Genomic DNA, 19,839 nt, shown 5'->3' on the forward strand with positions numbered 1-19,839 from the left:
GCACAATTACTACCCTCGCCGCTACATGGGGGCTTCACTCATTCCATTCCCGACCAGGTCAAATGACTGGAAACTGGCTGTGGATTCTCATTTTCATGATGATGATGATGATGATGATGATGATATACAGGGTGTTTACAAATGAATATCGGAGTTTTAACGCCTTATAATATTGAATACGTTAAACTTACAGTTATACGTTATATGTCAAATGAAAGAGCAACTCAAACAGTTTTGTTTGTTGGCACCAGTGCGCATGTACGTGCAATGGTTTCGCCGCAATCTGCTAGACAGCGGTAGTAGTACGTCGTTATGCCAGTGAGGTGGCGCACCATCTTGATCGAAAATGAAGTTCTCTGGCTCATTTTCTTCCAACTGAGGGAAGAGCCATTGCTCTAGTGTATCGAGGTAAGAAGTACCAGTTACAGTACGTTCACCATAAAAGAAAGGCCCATAAACCTTTCGCCAGGATACGGCACAAAAAACATTCACTTTAGGGGAATCTCGTTGCATTTGTACCAACTCGTGAGGATTTTCTGAGCCCCAGATGCGCACATTATGAGTGTTTACTTGTCCACTAAGGTGAAAGACCGATTCATAAACTCATAATCATGTAACAACATGTCGTTTGCGAAGTTGGCACGTAATCTGTGGTCTGCCGGCTTTAGAGCCTGTAATAACTGTTAACGGTAAGTACGTAGCTGTAAGCGTTTTCTTACAACTTTCCAAACGGTGGACGCAGGAAGTTGTATTTCTCGACTAGCCTTCCGGACTGATTTCTTTGGGCTACGAGTGAATGACTCTCTCACTCGCTCAACAGGCTCTTCACTTAATCTCGGTCGTCCCTTGCTCTTCCCTTTACAAAGGCAACCGGTGTCTTCAAACTTATGATACCATCTGCGAATGTTATTATCACTTGGAGGATCACAACCGAACTTAATGCGGAACGCACGTTGCACAGTAACTACAGATTCTGTCTTTGCAAACTGCAAAACACAAAAAGCTTTCTGTTCACTAGTCGCCATCATTGCTACTACCGCTGTCTAGCGGATTGCGGCGAAACCATTGCACGTACATGCGCACTGGTGCCAACAAACAAAACTGTTTGAGTTGCTCTTTCATTTGACATATAATGTATAACTAAGTTTAACGTATTCAATATTATAAGGCGTTAAAACTCCGATATTCATTTGTAAACACCCTGTATTATACTGCCCAATACCTAATAGGTCTCAAATGTCTTCTTTGTAAATCTGTTTTCATCTGATTGAAAATACTGCCAGTTGTCATGATGAAAGGCATTACTAAGACCTCAATTTGGTTTATACACTCACTCACTCAGTAGGCTTCTGAGGGACGTGAAGTTCCCATGCCGATCTCACAATCCTCTTTCATCCTTTTCGATCTTGAGCCTGCTCTTCCCAGTTATCAATTTGGAGTGTCCGGCATACCTTGTCGATCTCCTTCTTCCAGGTGCTTTGGAGTCTTCCTGAAGATCTTTTCCCATTAAGAGATCCCTTGTATAGATCTACTGGTGCTCTGTTATCCTGCATCTTCAGCACATGTCCAGCCCAGCACAGTCTGTTGGATTCTATCACACCCATTATAGCGTGTTGTTGAGAGAAGGTGTAAATCTCATAATTAGATCTTTTCTGCCAGCTTTGAAAGATAGGACCGAACGATGGGCCAAATATTTTTCTACAAACTTTATTCTCAAATACCTGCAACTGCTGCTGCTCTTTCTTGGTTATACTCCATGTCTCGGAACCATAGAGAAGAACTGGTCGAGTGATTGTATTGTAGATAATCATTTTTGCATTCCTCGTTAAAAACTTTGAGCCTAATATAGGGCTCATAGAGTAAAATGCCTTATTTTCATTCTTAACTCTAGCTTGGTGTTCCTGTTGCCTACGGTTTTGCTCATCAATTAATACACAAAGGAATTTAAACTCCTCTACTCTTGTAAACATATACTGTATTTCCCAATCTTCAACCTCCTCGTGATTTGGTCTCTGTACAACCATGTAATGTGTCTTCTTATCATTTACCTGTAAGACAGTTTTTGCTGCCATTTCCACTAGTTCCACAAATAACTGCCTAATTTCGAATTCACTGTGGCCAATAAGAACAATATCATCTGCAGATCCAAAGACTTTATGTTGTCTCCCCAATATGATGCCAGCAGGTACTGTCGTAGGTACGACATCATAATTGGTGTAAAAGCTTCAATTATTATGTTTAATATATTTTAATTATAGTTTATTTAATGCTAAATTATCTTTTATTAAGTGTTAAACATGACTAGTATATGGTTTCCCTGTAAATATGTAGTATAAAATTGTATAACCTCAAATACGTATTGTGTATAACTTTAACCTCAAAATCCATATAGTCGAAAGCAGTAGAAAATTCCATAATGTTTGTATGTTAGACTTATTGTACTATAATTTGGTATAGGTGAAAGGTTCTGGAAACTTACTGTAAGGTTTTATTATCCAGATACATGTAGAGACATTACGAATGCTGTAGATATTTCCATAGGTATTTGTAAATAGTCGACAAATGTTCGAGTACCCATTCAACTAGCTGGTCGATCGATGTTTCGAGTGTGTTCCATTAGAGTGTTGTAAGAACTCTTCCAGAAGTCGATCATTCTAGATGGTTGATCGAATAGTATATATATATCGAGCTGTCAGTCAGTGAAGTCAGTTCTTAGGACTCAGACAAGTGATGGACTGGGAGTGACTGTTGGGCTCCGAGGTGGAGTCAGAGTATTGGACTCAAGCAAAAGTGGGTGAGGCGGTGAATTCAAGAGGGATTATGTTATAGTACATGCGTCAGTGTTGTTGATATCTGTATTTGTCAGAATCGTCTTCTGGGTACTCCGCTATTGAGTGTTGTATATAGTGTCATTTGCTACTGTGTACAATTGTGTGTTGTGATGTACAGTGTAAATAATTTATATAAGGAAGTGAACGTGTTCTCGTGTGATATTTGTCTACGTCAAATAAAATGGAATCATATTGTAGAACGATAAATTGGGGACCGTGAAAGGACACTTCAAGACTCAGCAATGAAGATCGACCAAATGAGCTTGGTGATGTTACGGAAAGCGCTGACATCCCGAGGTTTATCGATGGCTGGAAGAAAAGCGAACTTACAAGAGATGCTGCGCCAGGATATGATAGACAACGGAGAGAACCCAGGCAGTTTTGATTTCGAAGTCACCTTGGAGGAAGAAACCAACGACCAGGTATGCAGTATGTTCGTACAACTAATTGCTTTGATTCAGGCCCAGCCCGAAAAACCTCGAGGGTAAAATCGAGGCCCAGTCTGGAAAAATCGAGGTCCAGTCTGGAAAAATCAATGCCCAATCCGAAAAACTCGGGTGGAAAATCGAGGCCCAGTCTCAAGGAATAAAGGACCAAATCAAGTCTTTGGGCAACGAAGTATGAGCGATGGTGGAGTCTGTAGTTCAAGGCCCAGCGAAAACAGCGAATGCGCTGTGTGAAAGTACGACAGCTCTGGAGACACAGGTGAAACCTGCAAGCAGTGATGGCAGCTCCGGCGTCATGAAGATGGCAACTCCACGGGACGAAGGGATCATGATAGCGATGGTGGAGCCCGTAGTTCAAGGCCCAGCGGAGATACCGAGTGCCCTGTGTGAAAGCATGACAGCTCCGGAGACACGGGTGAAGCCTGCACACAGTGATGGTGGCTATGGCGTCGTGAAGATGGCAACTCCATGGGTCGACGGGATCATTGTAGCACCAACAACCGACAAACGAGGGTGCCACCTAACCAGGACACTAGTCCCAACACAAAATATGCCGGTAGGAATGTTGAATTCAGCACCTTGGAAAAAGAGGAGACTCAACAGGGCCAAGTCCACGACGTGCGAGCCTCTCCCGTGTATCACACCGGTGGACTATGAAGACGCGTGGGCCCTGGCAGAACACAAAGGTACGAGCAAGGGGAAAGTCAGTGGAGTGTCGACTGCCATGCGAGGACCTGCGGATCATTGCTACGGAGAACAGGGCCAGACCCAGCGGATCTCCCATGGGAAGGTGGTGGCCATCGATTGAACAATCTAGCTGCGATATGTGGTCTTCAACAACACCAACGAGAAGACAGTGTGATTGAGGGAGTCTAGGTGTAATTTAAATAGTGAGGACTAAGTGAGACGTAGAAATAGATATAAGGACACCTAGATATAATTTAAGACCTAGATTAAGGAATGTACAGGGTAGATATTGAAGGTTTTAGGGGGGATAATCGTCGTAGGTACGACATCATAATTGGTGTAAAACCTTCAATTATTATGTTTAAAATATTTTAATTATAGTTTATTTAATGCTAAATTATCTTTTATTAAGTGTTAAACATGACTAGTATATGGTTTCCCTGTAAATATATAGTATAAAATTGTACAACCTCAAATACATATTGTGTATAAGTTTAACCTCAAAATCCATATAGTCGAAAGTGGTAGAAAATTCCATAATGTTCGTATGTTAGACTTATTGTAGCATAATTTGGTATAGGTGAAAGGTTCTGGAAACTTACTGTAAGGTTTTATTATCCAGATACATGTAGAGACATTACGAATGCTGTAGATATTTCCATAGGTATTTGTAAATAGTCGACAAATGTTCGAGTACCCATTCGACTAGCTGGTCGATCGATGTTTCGAGTGTGTTCCATTAGAGTGTTGTAAGAACTCTTCCAGAAGTCGATCATTCTAGATGGTTGATCGAATAGTATATAGTGTATATATCGAGCTGCCAGTCAGTGAAGTCAGTTCTTAGTTCTTAGGACTCAGGCAAGTGATGGACTGGGAGTGACTGTTGGGCTCCGAGGTGGAGTCAGAGTATTGGACTCAAGCAAAAGTGAGTGAGGCGGTGAATTCAAGAGAGAGTATGTTATGGTGCGCGCGTCAGTGTTGTTGATATCTGTATTTGTCAGAACTGACTTCAGGGTACTCCGCTATTGAGTGTTGTATATAGTGCCATTTGCTACTGTGTATAATTGTGTGTTGTGACGTACAGTGTAAATAAGTAATTTATATAAGGAAGTGAACGTGTTCTCGTGTGATATTTGTCTACATCAAATAAAATCAAATCGCATTGTAGAACGATAGTACAAGAGCTAATTTCCTGATAATCTTCTTCAGTGCAATGTTGAATAGAAGAGGAGAAAGTGCACCCCCTTGCGTCAGACCAGTTTTATTCTGGAAGGAACTTGATTTTCTGCCCTTGAGCAAAACAAGCTAACATTACCGTCCATACACAGCTTGCACATGTTAATTAATTTTATGGGATAGCCAAACTCCAATCATAATGTTCCACAGCCCTTCTCATTGGATCGAAGCATATGCCTTGAAGAAATCTATAAAGAGATAATGAACTGACCTCTTGTGTTCCCACACCTTATCATTAATAATCTTAACTGCAAATATGTTGTCTGTAGTGGATCTGTTACTACAAAAACTGTTCTGATAGTCCCCAATAACATTTTCAGCAATTGGTTTTAAACGCTGTAAAAGAATAAAAGACAGAATTTTGTAGGCCGTGTTTACAAGAGAAGACAACTATAATTTTGAAGTTCTTCCTTATCTCCTCCTTTATGAATTGGGACAATAAGTGATTCCTGCCATTCTTTTGGAATAACTTCATCATGCCATATCCTTAGAATGGTTTATAACAGGAATATTATGAGGAAATGATGGAATATTGTAATGGTTATATAGCAAGCAAAGATGCAAGATAATTTTTTTTTTTTCAATCCACCAAATATCCTAAATACATGGAGGAGAAAAATGAAGGAAAGAAAAACTGGAAAATTATGACCATTTATTTGTTCAACATATAACTTCCATCATTTTCTTTACACTTAGGTGTGTATAGAGCACTAGCACGTACCAAGACTTGTGAATTCCAATTAAAATCAAGGCTTTCAAATTTAAATTGACAATATTATATTGAGTCCCCCATAGGGTTCTGAATGTTTATAAAACATCATAACCAATAAAATATAAAACCAAAGACAGTCAAAGATAGAGTTAAAGAATCTCTTACCTTAACCAAGTAGTCGAATAAACGTGCATATACACCTTTTGCAAGGGCGTCTCGAGTATAAAGAGCTTGTTCCACATTTAGCGTCACATCAATAGTATCCGACTGTGAGCCCCACTTGCTATCAAAACGACGACTTGTTAACTTGCTTTGGAGCTGGCCTTGTTCCACTTCAAAAAGGTGTGAAGGAAAAGCAAGAACTGTAAGGGAAAAAAAATGTTTCTAAGCGATACACTCTTTTAACGAAATATAACACCTCATATACCAGCCAGTATTATCAGTGGTGGGAAAAGTATAAAATAAAAGTAATCAGGCTCATTTATTACAGTTAACTGAGAAAAAATGCACTCAATTACAAATACTGATACTTTTTCAAAAAGGAGGAGGAGGAGGAAGAGGAGGAGGAGGAGGAGGAGGAGGAGGAGGAGGATTATTGCAAAATGTTCCTTTCTAATGGACAAAAAAATTGAATAATTATAACAGCTCGTAAAAGAGCGGAATGTGTAAAACTGAGAGAAAACTTTTTAGGCATTTCTTTTGTCTCCAAAGGCATTTTCAGATTTATGGCCGGCCCCATGGTGTAGAGGTAGCGTGCTTCCCTCTTACCCAGAAGCCCCAGGTTCAATTCCCGGCCAGGTCAGGGAATTTTACCTGAATCAGAGGGCTGGTTCAAGGTCCACTCAGCCTACGTGATTAGAATTATTGAGGAGCTATCTGACGGTGAGATAGCGGTCCCAGTCTAGAAAGCCAAGAATAATGGCCAAGAGGATTCGTCGTGCTGACCACACGACACTTAGTAGTCTGCAGGCCTTCGGGCTGAGCAGTGGACGCTTGGTAGGCCAAGGCCCTTCAGGGCTGTAGTGCCATAGGGTTAGGGTTTTTTCTACAGCAGATTTATGCAAGTATAATATGGTAAGCCTGTGTGCAATCGTTGTTTTATGTTACATCCCACTGCGGAGATTTACAGAACTAATGTTTCTGGCCGAGTAGTAGCATTATCTTCCCTGCCTCTGCTCTACCATCAAAGATCTTCACTGCACAGTCTGGTCGGAGATCAACTTGTCAGCTGCATACAGTAGTTATGCTAATTTTACTGCATGCTCTGAACTCCAATTTCATCAGAGTCACTATAACACCACCTGACCTCGTAAGCTCTTTTCACAGAAACACATTTTGTAGGCCCAGAACCTGTATGCAGGATTTCCTATGGACAAGCCCAACACTACATAGGAAAATGGGTACAAAAGAAACAAATGGAGAACTGGCAAAATACTCCAGGATGCAGGCTTGCAAAGGAACTGATAAATGGACCAAACAAGAAGCATATTAAAGAACTGTTGAAACTCAGCAGAGAAAATATAAGATGGGTAGTACGACTGTTGACAGGACACTGCCATCTGAAAAAACACCAACACAGAATTGGAGTAATAAGAGACAATATGTAGGAAATGCTATGAAGCAGGGGAATCAGCTGAACACATACTTTTCGAATGTGAGGTGCTGGGTAGAATCAGACTTTCCACTCTAGGACACCAGGTGAAGAGAGAGAAAAAATCCAAGAAGACCCAATAAGAACAACTTGCAGTTTTGTGAAGGGAGCAGGTATATCTAAGTGGGATTGAAGGAAAAAACATGGTAAGATGTCGACGCTAATTAGGAACTAATATTTAGAGGCCCCATTAAGAAAAGAAGAAGAAGAAGAAGAAGCTCTTTTTCAAGTCAGTTTTTATCGTAGGGCTGGGGGTCTATATGGAATAATTAGCATCATCAATTTCCCGACACCACCGTAACCATGGCAACCAGTGTTTGTATGGTCAGTAGTGTCATCTATATGTTGCAGTAAAAACACAAGCTCTCAGTTACTTGATATTTATACGTTGATATCAGAACGCAAGCACTTAGTTCAATTCAGGTCAGATATGGGAGTGAATGTGTTAAATAATCTAGAAAATATGATAAAATTCTACAGGAATATAGGAAAGTAATAATATACAATGTATATCCCATTCCACTCAAACCCGAATATTACTTGAACACTTCCAGCCTTCAATTGGTCTAAGTACAGAGCAGGGTTTTTTCTTTTCTTTTCAGAATTCACTGAGTGCTTACATTAGGTGAATATAGAAACTTACCAACATATCCTGGAGATGTGGGCTTCCAAATCCTCAGTTATGAAATATTATTTAGATTCCAAAATCTATTTCCCACCCTCAGGAAATCATTAAAAATAATATTTCTAATAAGGTAAAAAACCTTAAGTGTTCTACCTCATAAATTATCATTATAATTCGTGTTAATTCATTTCACAAAACTGTTAAATTTATTTTAAAAATCAATATTACTTCGATAATGATTATTTGAAGAAATACTCACAACTATAGTCCTGTATTTCAGAATAATTTCCTTTCTCCACAAATGTAATGTTGCCAAGATGTAGAATTCCTGCTACAAGCTTCAAAATGTTTGTCTGCTCAGCTTCACTCAGTCCCATCACACTCATGGCTAAAAAAAAGAGAGATCATTTTAAAACATGACATAGCCAAATAAATAATAGAGATAAAAAGTGACTTGTTACTAAATGAATTACAAAGCAGAATACAAGTTCTTGTCAGTCAGAAAGGAACAAGTTTTCAACAAAATGTACATAAGGGAATTAAATAAAGTAGTTAAAAGTAGAGGGCTAATTTCAGTTACAAGGTGTGTTCAGTGGACACCTGGAAAACCGAGCAAGTTGGTCGTGTGGTTAGGGATGTGGAGCTGTGAGCTTGCATTTAGGAGAGACTAGGTTTTAGCCCCACTGTCGGCAGCCCTGAAGATGGTTTTCTGTGGTTTCCCATTTTCACATCAGGAAAATGCTGGGGCCGTACTTTAACTAAGGTCATGGCTGCTTCCTTCCCACTCCTAGCCCTATCCTATCCCATCATCGCCGTAAGACCTATCTGTGTTAGTGTGACGTAATGGGACTTGTTTCTTGAAACCTGGAATAATTGTATTAAACATCTTGCTGCAGTTGCGTACAGATAGGAAACGGTAATTCTGATTGGTTCCAAACCACTAAAGGAGTGCAACAAGGCAGTACCCTTTCACCCTTACTTTTTATCACTGTCATGGATGAAGTCATGAAAGAAATTAAGCAGAAGAACAATATGGACATCAATGCATTTGCATTTGCAGATGATGTAGTAATTTGGGGAAATACAGAGAAGGAAGTCCAAGAGAGGCAGAACACCTGGAATGAACATTTGAAAGCACACGGATTAACAATAAATAAATCAAAAACTGTTACTATGTCTGTCAACAGGCAGAAGAAGAAAGGAAAAATAATGCTGGAAGGTACACAGCTGGAAACAGTAGACCAATATAAATATCTTGGGTGCATCATTTCAAGTGATAACAGAATACAGCATGAGATTAACAACCGCATTCAAAAATCAGCTCAGTTTTACCATCAAGTTCGGAACCTCCTCTGGAACGAACAAGTTCCCTTAAGATCAAAGCAGATTCTATTCCAATCATACTTCACCCCCATACTAACATATGGCCTAGAAACCTGCACAACAACCCAACAAGTGGATAGCAAACTACAAGCCGCAGAAATGAAGTTCCTACGTACTATGGTACAGAAGACAAAAAGGGACAGGGTAAGGAATGAAAGAATAAGGGAGGAAGCTGGTGTGTACCCATCCCTGAGTGAAAAAGTGACAAGGGCCCGCTTGAAATGGTTTGGCCATGTCAAACGAATGGACGATGGAAGGACAGCAAAACAATGGCTACACATAGTCGTGGCCGGAAAACGACCGGTAGGAAGACCTAGGAAGAGATGGCTGGACAAAGCGAAAGAGGACTTAGGAACAAGAGGAGTCAGCTGGGATGTCGTCTTGAGAGAAGAGTGGTACATGGACAGACAGAAGTGGAGAGTGCTTGTAAACCACACCCGGGCAACTGGAGTGGAAAACTGATGATGATGATGATGATGATGATGATAATGAATGATCAGCATCATTGTATATCAGATAAATGCAGGAGGTGACCTTCAGTTACCAACATAGTGCCCTGGCCCATATGTGGAATGCAATAAACTTGGGAAATACTGTGGCATCATTGCCATTTTCACACCTGGCAAATGCTTGGGTTGTACTTAATTAAGACTACGGCCGCTTCATTCCCATTCCTAGCCCTTTCCTATCCCATCGTCGCCATAAGTCCTATCTGTGTCAGTGCAACATAATGTGACTTCACAATATTAACATAAAGTTATGTCAGAAATGGTCCACCTTTTCAATACTATATTACATAATGTTTACATTACATATTAGTTGAGGAACACCGTGTTGAAATGCGAATGTTACTTCCCTACTAGCTGTAACTATCAAGTTCGGAACCTCCTCTGGAACGAACAAGTTCCCTTAAGATCAAAGCAGATTCTATTCCAATCATACTTCACCCCCATACTAACATATGTCGTCAAACTATTTAGACATATTTTCCTGTGCCGTTCTTAACTCAACCATTTGTCAACTTCCAATAGAGGAACCTTTCAGCGTTTTCAAGTAAATTATTCAACAAAGTTTTAATGAGAAGCATTAATGAAACATGTTTTTAATGCATCCGAGGATTTTATTCCATTTTAATTCCATTTTATATTAACGTGTTGAGCACAGTTCATTTCAGGATCTCTAGGTGCCTTTAATACCTTTTAACGTCATTTGCATATGTTTGTACACTTGTTTTAGTCATTAGTTGTGTTTGTACAGATTTGTATTATGGCTGATAATGGCCAGCCAAGGCTAACACTAGTTCCTCAACTAAAAATGTAATGTAAACATTACGTAATAGTATTGAAAAGGTGGACCATTTCTGACATAAATTTTTGTTATTATTGTGATCACAATTAAATATGGATCAAAACAAGATCTCTTATGATAAAGTGACTTGTTGCTGGCAATTACTTGCAATTTGAGTATAATAGTCTTCCTACTATGTGCCTTCAGACGGCTGATCAACCTAATTCACAATCTGCATAATCTACCACAACAGTGACAAATAAACATTGAAGTGTTAGTTGGTAGGTGCTGTTCTTCGTCAGGATTTACCTCCTTTTTCTTGTAGAACACTGGTAATTTGTAATACGTCTCTCTCTTTCAAATAGCGTCACTCTTTGCTGGATGTTATTTCTCCCCCAGGCTGGGTGGTCTAGAGCTATCAGTACTATTGTTACACAGCCTCATAGTGGCTTCAAGGCACTCATATCTCTTCCTCTGACATCCAATATGGTAGCTAGCATCCCTTAGCTCAGAGTAGAGTACTTGGACATGCAACCCTTGTTTCTAACCCACTGGAACTGACGTTGGGCTAGCATCACCTCTATCCTCACACTGGTGGCCTCCTCCAGAACAATGATATTTTACCTTTACCCTGCCAAGTAATTCTCAGGATCTTTCTGGGAAATATTTGGCAAATTTCAAGCAGTTTTATATGGCATCTGAATGTTGTAAATGTCCTGTATCCATATAAGTGAGTTGAGATTAAAATGGTTTTGTAAACAACAAGTTTGGTAGAACTAATGACGTCATGATTACCAAAAAATCTATTCATGGCCTCTCAAATACTACTGCAAGATATTTAAGATAGTAACTTCCACTAAATGGTGGCACTTGCAGACAGGTGGCTTTCTAGATATAGAAAACAGTCAATATTTTGTAGACGTTACTTGTTGACAGTTATGTTTGGTTCTTGAACATAGGCTTATGGAGCTGGCTGGTATAAGATTTTAGTCTTCTAACTGCTCAGATCAAGTCTCAGCTTTTGATTTTCCTGTGCAAAAGTGTTTAGGTTGACCTGAAGTTCTTCCTCAGATTGTGACAATATACAGCAGAGTCACTCAGCTGGGCACCTGTTGAGTGCACTCTGGCTGGCATGACTTAAACATGGGCAGCTTCAATGTCAAGCAAGAGAGCGAACACACTCAGCACGGCACATGAGCAGTGATGTTCACACCATTTTCAACAAAATGTTGTTGTGGATACAGTATTACAATATACGCTATATCATCATCATCATCATCATCATCATCATCATCATCATCATCATCATCATCATCATCATTTCCCTTTATCCAGCTGTAGCCGGGTAGGGGCAAATATGGTTCCTCTCCACTTTCTTCGGTCTTTCCACCACTCCTCCTCCAACACTGTGTCCCAGTCCAGGTTTCTTTCTATAATGCTGCGTTGGATGGTATCCTTCCATCTCAATCGTGGTCGTCCACGGCCTCTCCTTCCTTGGATTTGCATTTCCATCACCTTTTTTGGCATTCTTTCGTCGCTCATTCGCTTTATGTGCCCAAACCATCTTAGTCGGCTCTTCTCTATTCTATCATTCATTTTTTCCACTCCAATTTCTTCCCGGATTTTCTCATTCCTTATTTTGTCTCTTCTACTCTTCTGTATCATACTCCTCAAGAATTTCATTTCGGCTGCCTGTATTCGACTCTCATCCTTCTTTGTCATTGTCCAAGTTTCTGCTCCGTAAGTTGTTATGGGTACGTAATACATCTTGTACATAGTATCCTTTGCTTCCATTGGCACATCTTTGTCCCATAACATATTTCTTACACTATGATAGAAACAACTTCCAGCTTGAATCCTTTTACTAATCTCAGCATCCAGTCGAGCATTCTCCATTAATTCACTCCCCAGGTATTTAAACGTTTCCACTACTTCCAGGGGCTTGTCTGCAAGTCTAATCTGACCTTTCCCTTCTTTCTCTCCTCTAGTCATAACAAGAGTTTTACTCTTTTCTACACTTATTTTCAATCCACATTCTTTAATTTTCCCATTCACCACATTTAACTGTTCTTGAACCTTCCTGTCGTCTTCTTCCCAAATCACAATATCATCTGCAAATAACATCATGTTCATTTCTCTTCCTCCATATGCTGCTTTTGCCGTTCTCATGATGTCATTCATTACTATTGTAAACAGGATTGGTGATAGAACACTTCGCTGTCTCAGCCCACTAGTTATTTTGAACCAACTTGTCCTGCCAACTTGTGTTTGCACGCAACTACAACATTCCTTATACAATGCCATGATCATTTTTATTAATCCCTGTCCAATTCCTTTTTGCACCAGACTGTCCCAAACTTTCGTCCTAGGGACACTGTCATATGCCTTTTCAATATCAATGAATGTCATCACCATATCATTCTCGTACTCCCAATGCTTTTCCATTAGTTGTCTCATAATGAAAATGGGCTCTATTGTTGACCTTCCACTTCTGAAACCTCGTGACTTTTCCTGTTCATTGAGTTTCTGAAAATAATCTTTACAACTTATCTTCAACTATTTTTATTTGATCATCCACTACAACGGTCTCATGCAAACGAGCATATTTCATTTTGTAGTGAGGTTCTACATTATATCTTTTCAACATAATGGAGTAACCACATAGTGGGCATTTTGCATGGTTCCATACTTGCATACACACAAAAAAAGAAACTGTTCTTCCCACTGGCTCCTGTGGTTAGATTTGGTAAGGCCCTCCCTTTTTTCATTAGTTTCTGCCTCCTTTTCGAATTTGGGTATTGCTGCAATGATCCAGCCTGACTGACAGACCTTTACCCAGCATTGAATTTCACAGCCTGTGACGTAACAACATCACTGTGGCTAAAGTACACATACTGGTCACCCGTCTGTCCACTTCAATGCTGTGTGCCTGCGGAAAAAAAAAGCGCAGTGTGAGCAAGATTGGTATATAGCATTGTATTCTGCATACTGAAGCTCCACAATGGATGTTACAGAGGTCCTTAGGCCTTGAGTCTGTTAAAGTTTGCCATCCATACAATATGTGATCTATATTCCTGCTGGAATTCTACTAACTGCAACAGTACACCAATAGGAGAAGTAAAGTGTAGCACGATTTTTGTTCAGTGAAGTCATGAATCCTACAAAGTCAGATGAGTACTCAGCACAGTGATGTGAATGAGTCATACACAAATGGCTGAGAGGTCTGAGAAAGGCATCACAAGTGTGAATGATTTTCCTCACCTAGGGTCCATACTCATGAGGAGTCACGAAAATAATACAGGATAACAGAGTAACCACAACAGCACAGACAAGGAAGTGGTATCACTACAAAACATTAAAGCTGGAACAGCCTATCACATTATCCATGATGAGATGAAGCTCACCACTGTGTGTGGTTGATGAAGACACCTCAAATTAAAGGAAGACATGCGCATGCTTGCCAAGAGCTTCTACATCAGCAGCATATGATCACTTTGGGGTGAGAGCTGGGTACACTTCTTCTACATACAAAAAAATGGATGACAAAACATGCAGTGGTGTCACAGCTCGTCCACAAAATAAATGGATTTTCAGGAGCGGCAATCAACAGACAAAGTCATATCCATCAATACTACCTACTGTAGTATTGTATTTTGTATCTTCAGATTTCCATATCTTTTATCAGCTGAAAGACGCCCTGGAAAGATATTCTGGGATGACAATGAGGTTAACACTAGAATGGCCAGAGCGGTCATTTTGACCGTTAGCGAATTTCAAAGTATTTCCACGCTCGTAATTTTTTACGCACGAGGTTGTGCTTTTGTGACTTTTAATCTTTTAGGGTTATGTATATTCATGCCAAAAATTATACATCCGTAGATGATAAGGGAACACCGATATTGTCCCTTATACCTAGGAAGGCCATAAGCGGTCATTTTGACTGCTTCACTTCCTTGATACGGAGAGCTCTATTCTGCTCACTGCTTGCTTCCTGTGATATATTTACAAGTGGCGCTATACAGGCGTATGATGTAACTAAATAGTATGCCTCTAGCAGTGGTTGCGAGAGGACGAGTTAGTGCCTGTCCCTTGTGTCGTATAGTGCGTAATAATGGCTCGGTGGCAAAAACTTACTCCTGTTCAATTATTATCAGAACATGAAAAGCTAGGAGAAGACGAATCAGGTGACGAAGATGCATTATCAGATATAGACGCAATGAGTGACGATGAGGATTTTATACCTCAACAGTGTGATATGTCGGATAGTGATGCTGATTTGGCTGATGAAAATATGCACGCAGTGGACTTTGCACCTACGACAGACGCAGTTACTCCTTCAACCAGCCGTGATCAATCTTGCAGTAGAGGACGATCTCTTAGCAGCGGGCAACCTGTTCGAAGAGGAAGAGGACGAGGTGGGGTAGGAGAGGTCATGAATTGGTTCTTCATTTGCACCAGGGGATCAGTTATGTGGTAAGGATGTAACAACTATTTGGACTGTCATCGACAGTAGTGGGAACCCCTCTGGAAGGATGGCTGCTCAGAATGTACTGAAAGAGGCAGCAGGGCCTACTTCTCACGCTAAGCATATTGTAGAGACTAATAGAAAGGTTAGTGCCTGGAGACTGAAAGAGAAGAAACCTAGCATTGTTGGAACAATCATTCGAACTTATGGGCCCGCATCTCATGAAAGGATATAACGTGACCACTGATAACTTCTTTACATCGGTGAAGTTGGCTGAGAGACTGAAAGAGAAGAAAACTAGTATTGTTGGAACAATCAGTCGAGTGGGAAGGAAATCCCGGTGTCAATCAAAGCACTACGTATGAATCTGTACGAGACTGTCGTACTTCAGAAGGAAGATCACACTACTCTCACAGTATATCAAGGTAAAGTGAACAAGAATATGCTTCTGCTAATCACTCTACACGCAAGCGTTCAAGTCAGTGAAGATAACAAGAAGCTCCCTAGTACTACTGAATTTTATAACGGAACTAAGTATGGTGTGGATGTAGCTGATCAAATGGCGCGTAAATACACCACTAGAGCTGGAAGCTGAAGGTACACATTTATTTTACAACATATTTGATCTAGCAGCAATAAATTCATGGATAGTCTACAACGAATTTACGGGACAGAGAATCTCTCGACATGATTATATTCTTGAAGTAATACAAGAACTAAGATCTGATTTTGTGAAGACAAGATCCCGGTTGATTGAACTCCCTACACTTCAGCCTTAGCCTCAGATTCAGATTCAATATGCCAGTCGTAAGTGACGACAATGTCAAGTGAACTCCAATTGTAAACAGAACAAAACCTCCGACACAGGGTCTTCGTGCAACAAAGTAGTCTGTGGAAAATGTTCGTGTAAGGTAATAACTTGCATAAATTGCTTGTCAATAGGCTAGTAAATAAATAGAGACTGTTATTTTTATCATAAGTTTTCACAAAGGTATTCAACAGCAAGTCCGCCAAAGTATTTCATTGTTACCTATTAGAAGTGAGCGAATATGAACAATTATGAATATTTAACAGTGAATTGATCTGTATACAATACATCCTAATGGTTAACTGTTGTTTTAAAATAAACTATTGAACATTCGCATGTTTCCCAAATCCTGGATCCTAGGCATATGTCAGTAAGCGGCAGCGGTCAAGATGATGGCCGGCGGCCTTTATAGGTATGAGGAATGTTCGGCCGTTCTAGTGTTAATCTGGCAGAGCATAAACGGTTGTGCAACCATCTGAGAGAAGCTGTCTGTAGATATCAACTTGTTGCTGGGTTTGCACTAGTCTGTTGATATGCATCTATTACAGTATTTTTATTTATGAACATTAATACAACAGTTGGAAACCCCAAGGCTTGTCAATGGGATGTAGCTCCTTCCCCAAGGTTCAATTTACCCAAAGATTCAATTCACCCGAAGACTCTTTCACCCGCAAAAATTTGCCCAGTTAAGTTCAAATGGATAACCAATCCAATGTCATTCATCAAAAAATCATCCACTTCATTAAACAGTTTTTTTTAAATAGCTCTCATATCCATAACAACAAAGAGTACAAAATCTGCAATAGTACATTAAGGATATTTCCAGTCCTTTAAAAATGGGAGAAAATACTGCTAGTGAGATAAAATGATCAATTATTTTAGTTCATAAAGGGCATATTTACGATTTACATTCCAGAAATAACCAACAAATAGGACCTACTGAGTGTGAAGAAGGAAACCAACTTGTGCATGACATGCAATAACAGAAAACCCTCATGACCCTAACATTGAAGTCCTAAAAGCAGCTAATCGAAGATCACCCATCATCCTGAGAGGACATTGAAGCTTTGCACAGATGTTTGCGGCTTAAGAGAGCAGCAGAGAACAAATTCTTCACAGATATTGAAAAATGAATTACGCAATGTACCATCAGGAATAATACCTTTCCTGCCTCCATGGCAATCCTTAAAAAAAAAAAAAAAATCTACCAATAAAAGGCAGCAGAGAAAGTTTCCTCAGAAACTAAAGATTATGTGTGATCTTTGAGCAATACCACAAGACTACTGTGTGACAAAAAAATGGAGAACAGTTTTTATTTCATGGCATGATAGCCATGATAGTGATTCGGAAGATGAATCAGACTGCATAATAGCCTCCAAGTCAAAATAGCACTTGCAGAAACATTCTCATTTTTAAAAATCGGTACATTGATGGCAGGTTTCAACCGTTTCAAGCATACTGATACAATTAGCAACTGTACATACAGAATATGTTGGTAAAACACTGCCATTTGTTTACCCAGTATAAGTGAACAGAAGACATTACTGTATGAGCATGTTCTGAAGGGAATTACACAACAGTTCTTTGATTATCAAGGGAATCCACCAAAGCTATCAACAGTAATTTGTCATTTTAAGAGCGAAACTGTCATCATTCGAGCTGTTCAGAATGTTTTCCATGGGCCATATCCACATAACACCATCTAAAACAAAGTACATGGAGAAAAATACAAGGACTGGGGCTACAGAGTGATGATAATGTCTGTGATGACACCTCTGTTAGACAAGATTTTGGTGAAATCTTTAGTCTAGCTTTTGTTCCAGTTGAAGATATGTTGGTTACTTTTGAGCCTTGGTTAGAGCAATCCCTAGACAACTGAATCAATTTGCTAAATATTTTTAAGATACCGGTACATATATCGCAGTTGGTTCCAGAGGGAGAAGGCCTCCTGCTGAGGGTTGTTACGACCGCTATTATGGAATCAATTCAATGCTGCCAGATCCAATGAACCTTGTATGTACAATGTGACAAAGGTGTGGCACAACCGTGTTAAAAAGTATCCATCCTTGTTCAAGTTAATTTATGTCTTCAGAAGGAGGAGTATGACACAGAAATGATGATCCATGAGTTGGATGTGGGGCAGATAGTTCTAAAACTGTAGAAGCTTAAATATAAGAACCTGTACCAAAGACAGCAGACCATTACTTCCAAATTACAAGTTCAAAGACCAGGGACAGATATTACAACACCTGCGTGAATGTGCCCACAACATCGCTATTTAACATATGAAAATTCTGTTCTCCATTCTACAAAGAAAACAATATCTTGGAATCAGTTGATATTTTAGAAATTAAAAATAAAAAATCAAACAATAAACCTGCTGGATGAGTTTACACTGGTTAAATTTTCTTTAGATCAATGTCTATGGGTGAATTTACCGAAGTATTACTGCGAAATGTCTTTTGAGTAAATGTTCCTATGGTAAACAGGCCGAGAACCCTCATAGATAATTTGCAGGTGTTGGCTATAGCTTGCTTTTCAAGTACGAAGCACAATTCCCCTTCACATTCATTATATTTTTTTAATGATATCTTCAAGAATATATGCAGTATGTATATATGTACAGTCTAGTCTATGAAAGAGAATTTTAAAGCAATTTCTATTAGAGACATGACATCCTACCAACTGCCGTTAAAATCCTAACTACAGTATTTGTGAAAAAACTAGCATAGAGAAAAGAAGAAAGTTGCATTAACCAGTTAACCAATCTTTGACACTATTTCTGCATGATATTTTTAAATACCATGCATTCTAATATGGGATGGAGAAATATGTTAATGGGGTAATAACAGAGTAGTCTGTTTTTGGAAAATCTGAGAAATTATAACTAATCTCACTGAAATTCAACTGAACTGAAGAGTCACCAAACCGAACCTAAAGTAAATTTCATCTAACAAAATCACATAGGGGAAATCTCAGGGAACACATAAAAACACACATTCTCAGTGTGAATATATGAGAATATGAATGAACAAAGACCTTATTACAAATTACAGAGGTGCAATAGTGGCAAAGCAACATCAGGAAAACATGCAATATTATCCCTGCAAACCAGGCATAGTAGTACGTGCAATTTATCTGTATAAGTTTTACCAATGCAGATTTATTTAAAACTGTATCCTAATCTTTTGTACTAGATATACAAATATGAATTGGTATACTTTGCCATTATATACAAAAAGCAAACAAACAAACAAACAAACAAACAAACAAACAAACAAACAAACAAATAAATAAATAAATAAATAAATAATTAATTAGATCTGTACATTTTACAACAATATAATGAACATATACAATGGGTCAGTTAAATAGAACAAGTAATGGATAAGTAAAGTTGCTCAATTGAATATCAAACATATTCCAGCACATCTAACACATCTAGGAGGTGCTGCCCAGATTTCAGATAATTTACTCATAAGAACATAAATACTTAAATTAATGCCTAATTTATATCATAACTTTCAAAGAAGTTACCTTAGGGTTGTATACAGCGATTCTCCCATTTTTGGAAGCACTCACAGAAGTCTTCTAGCTTGAGCGTGTTCAGCACCTCCTGCAATTCTGCTTGGATCTCTTCACGGAGTCAAGAGCCCACCTTTTCAACTGACGTTTAACTTTAGGGAGAGGTAGAAACAACAGTAGGCC

The 19,839-nt window shown here is 39.3% G+C and overlaps 1 protein-coding gene across 1 annotated transcript in view; it reads right to left on the reverse strand.

Annotated features, from left to right (window-relative positions):
* Positions 1–19,839, reverse strand: part of LOC136874177 (unconventional myosin-Ie) — a 458,144-nt gene that overhangs the window by 384,875 nt on the left and 53,430 nt on the right. The window contains exons 8-9 of the mRNA XM_068227689.1: positions 8,448–8,576; positions 6,078–6,274 (exon numbers count right to left, since the gene is read on the reverse strand). Of these exons, the coding sequence (XP_068083790.1) occupies positions 6,078–6,274; positions 8,448–8,576 (326 nt within the window). The remainder of the gene's footprint in view (positions 1–6,077; positions 6,275–8,447; positions 8,577–19,839) is intronic.

Source organism: Anabrus simplex, chromosome 5 (genome assembly GCF_040414725.1).
Source record: "Anabrus simplex isolate iqAnaSimp1 chromosome 5, ASM4041472v1, whole genome shotgun sequence".
NCBI lineage: Eukaryota > Metazoa > Arthropoda > Insecta > Orthoptera > Tettigoniidae > Anabrus > Anabrus simplex.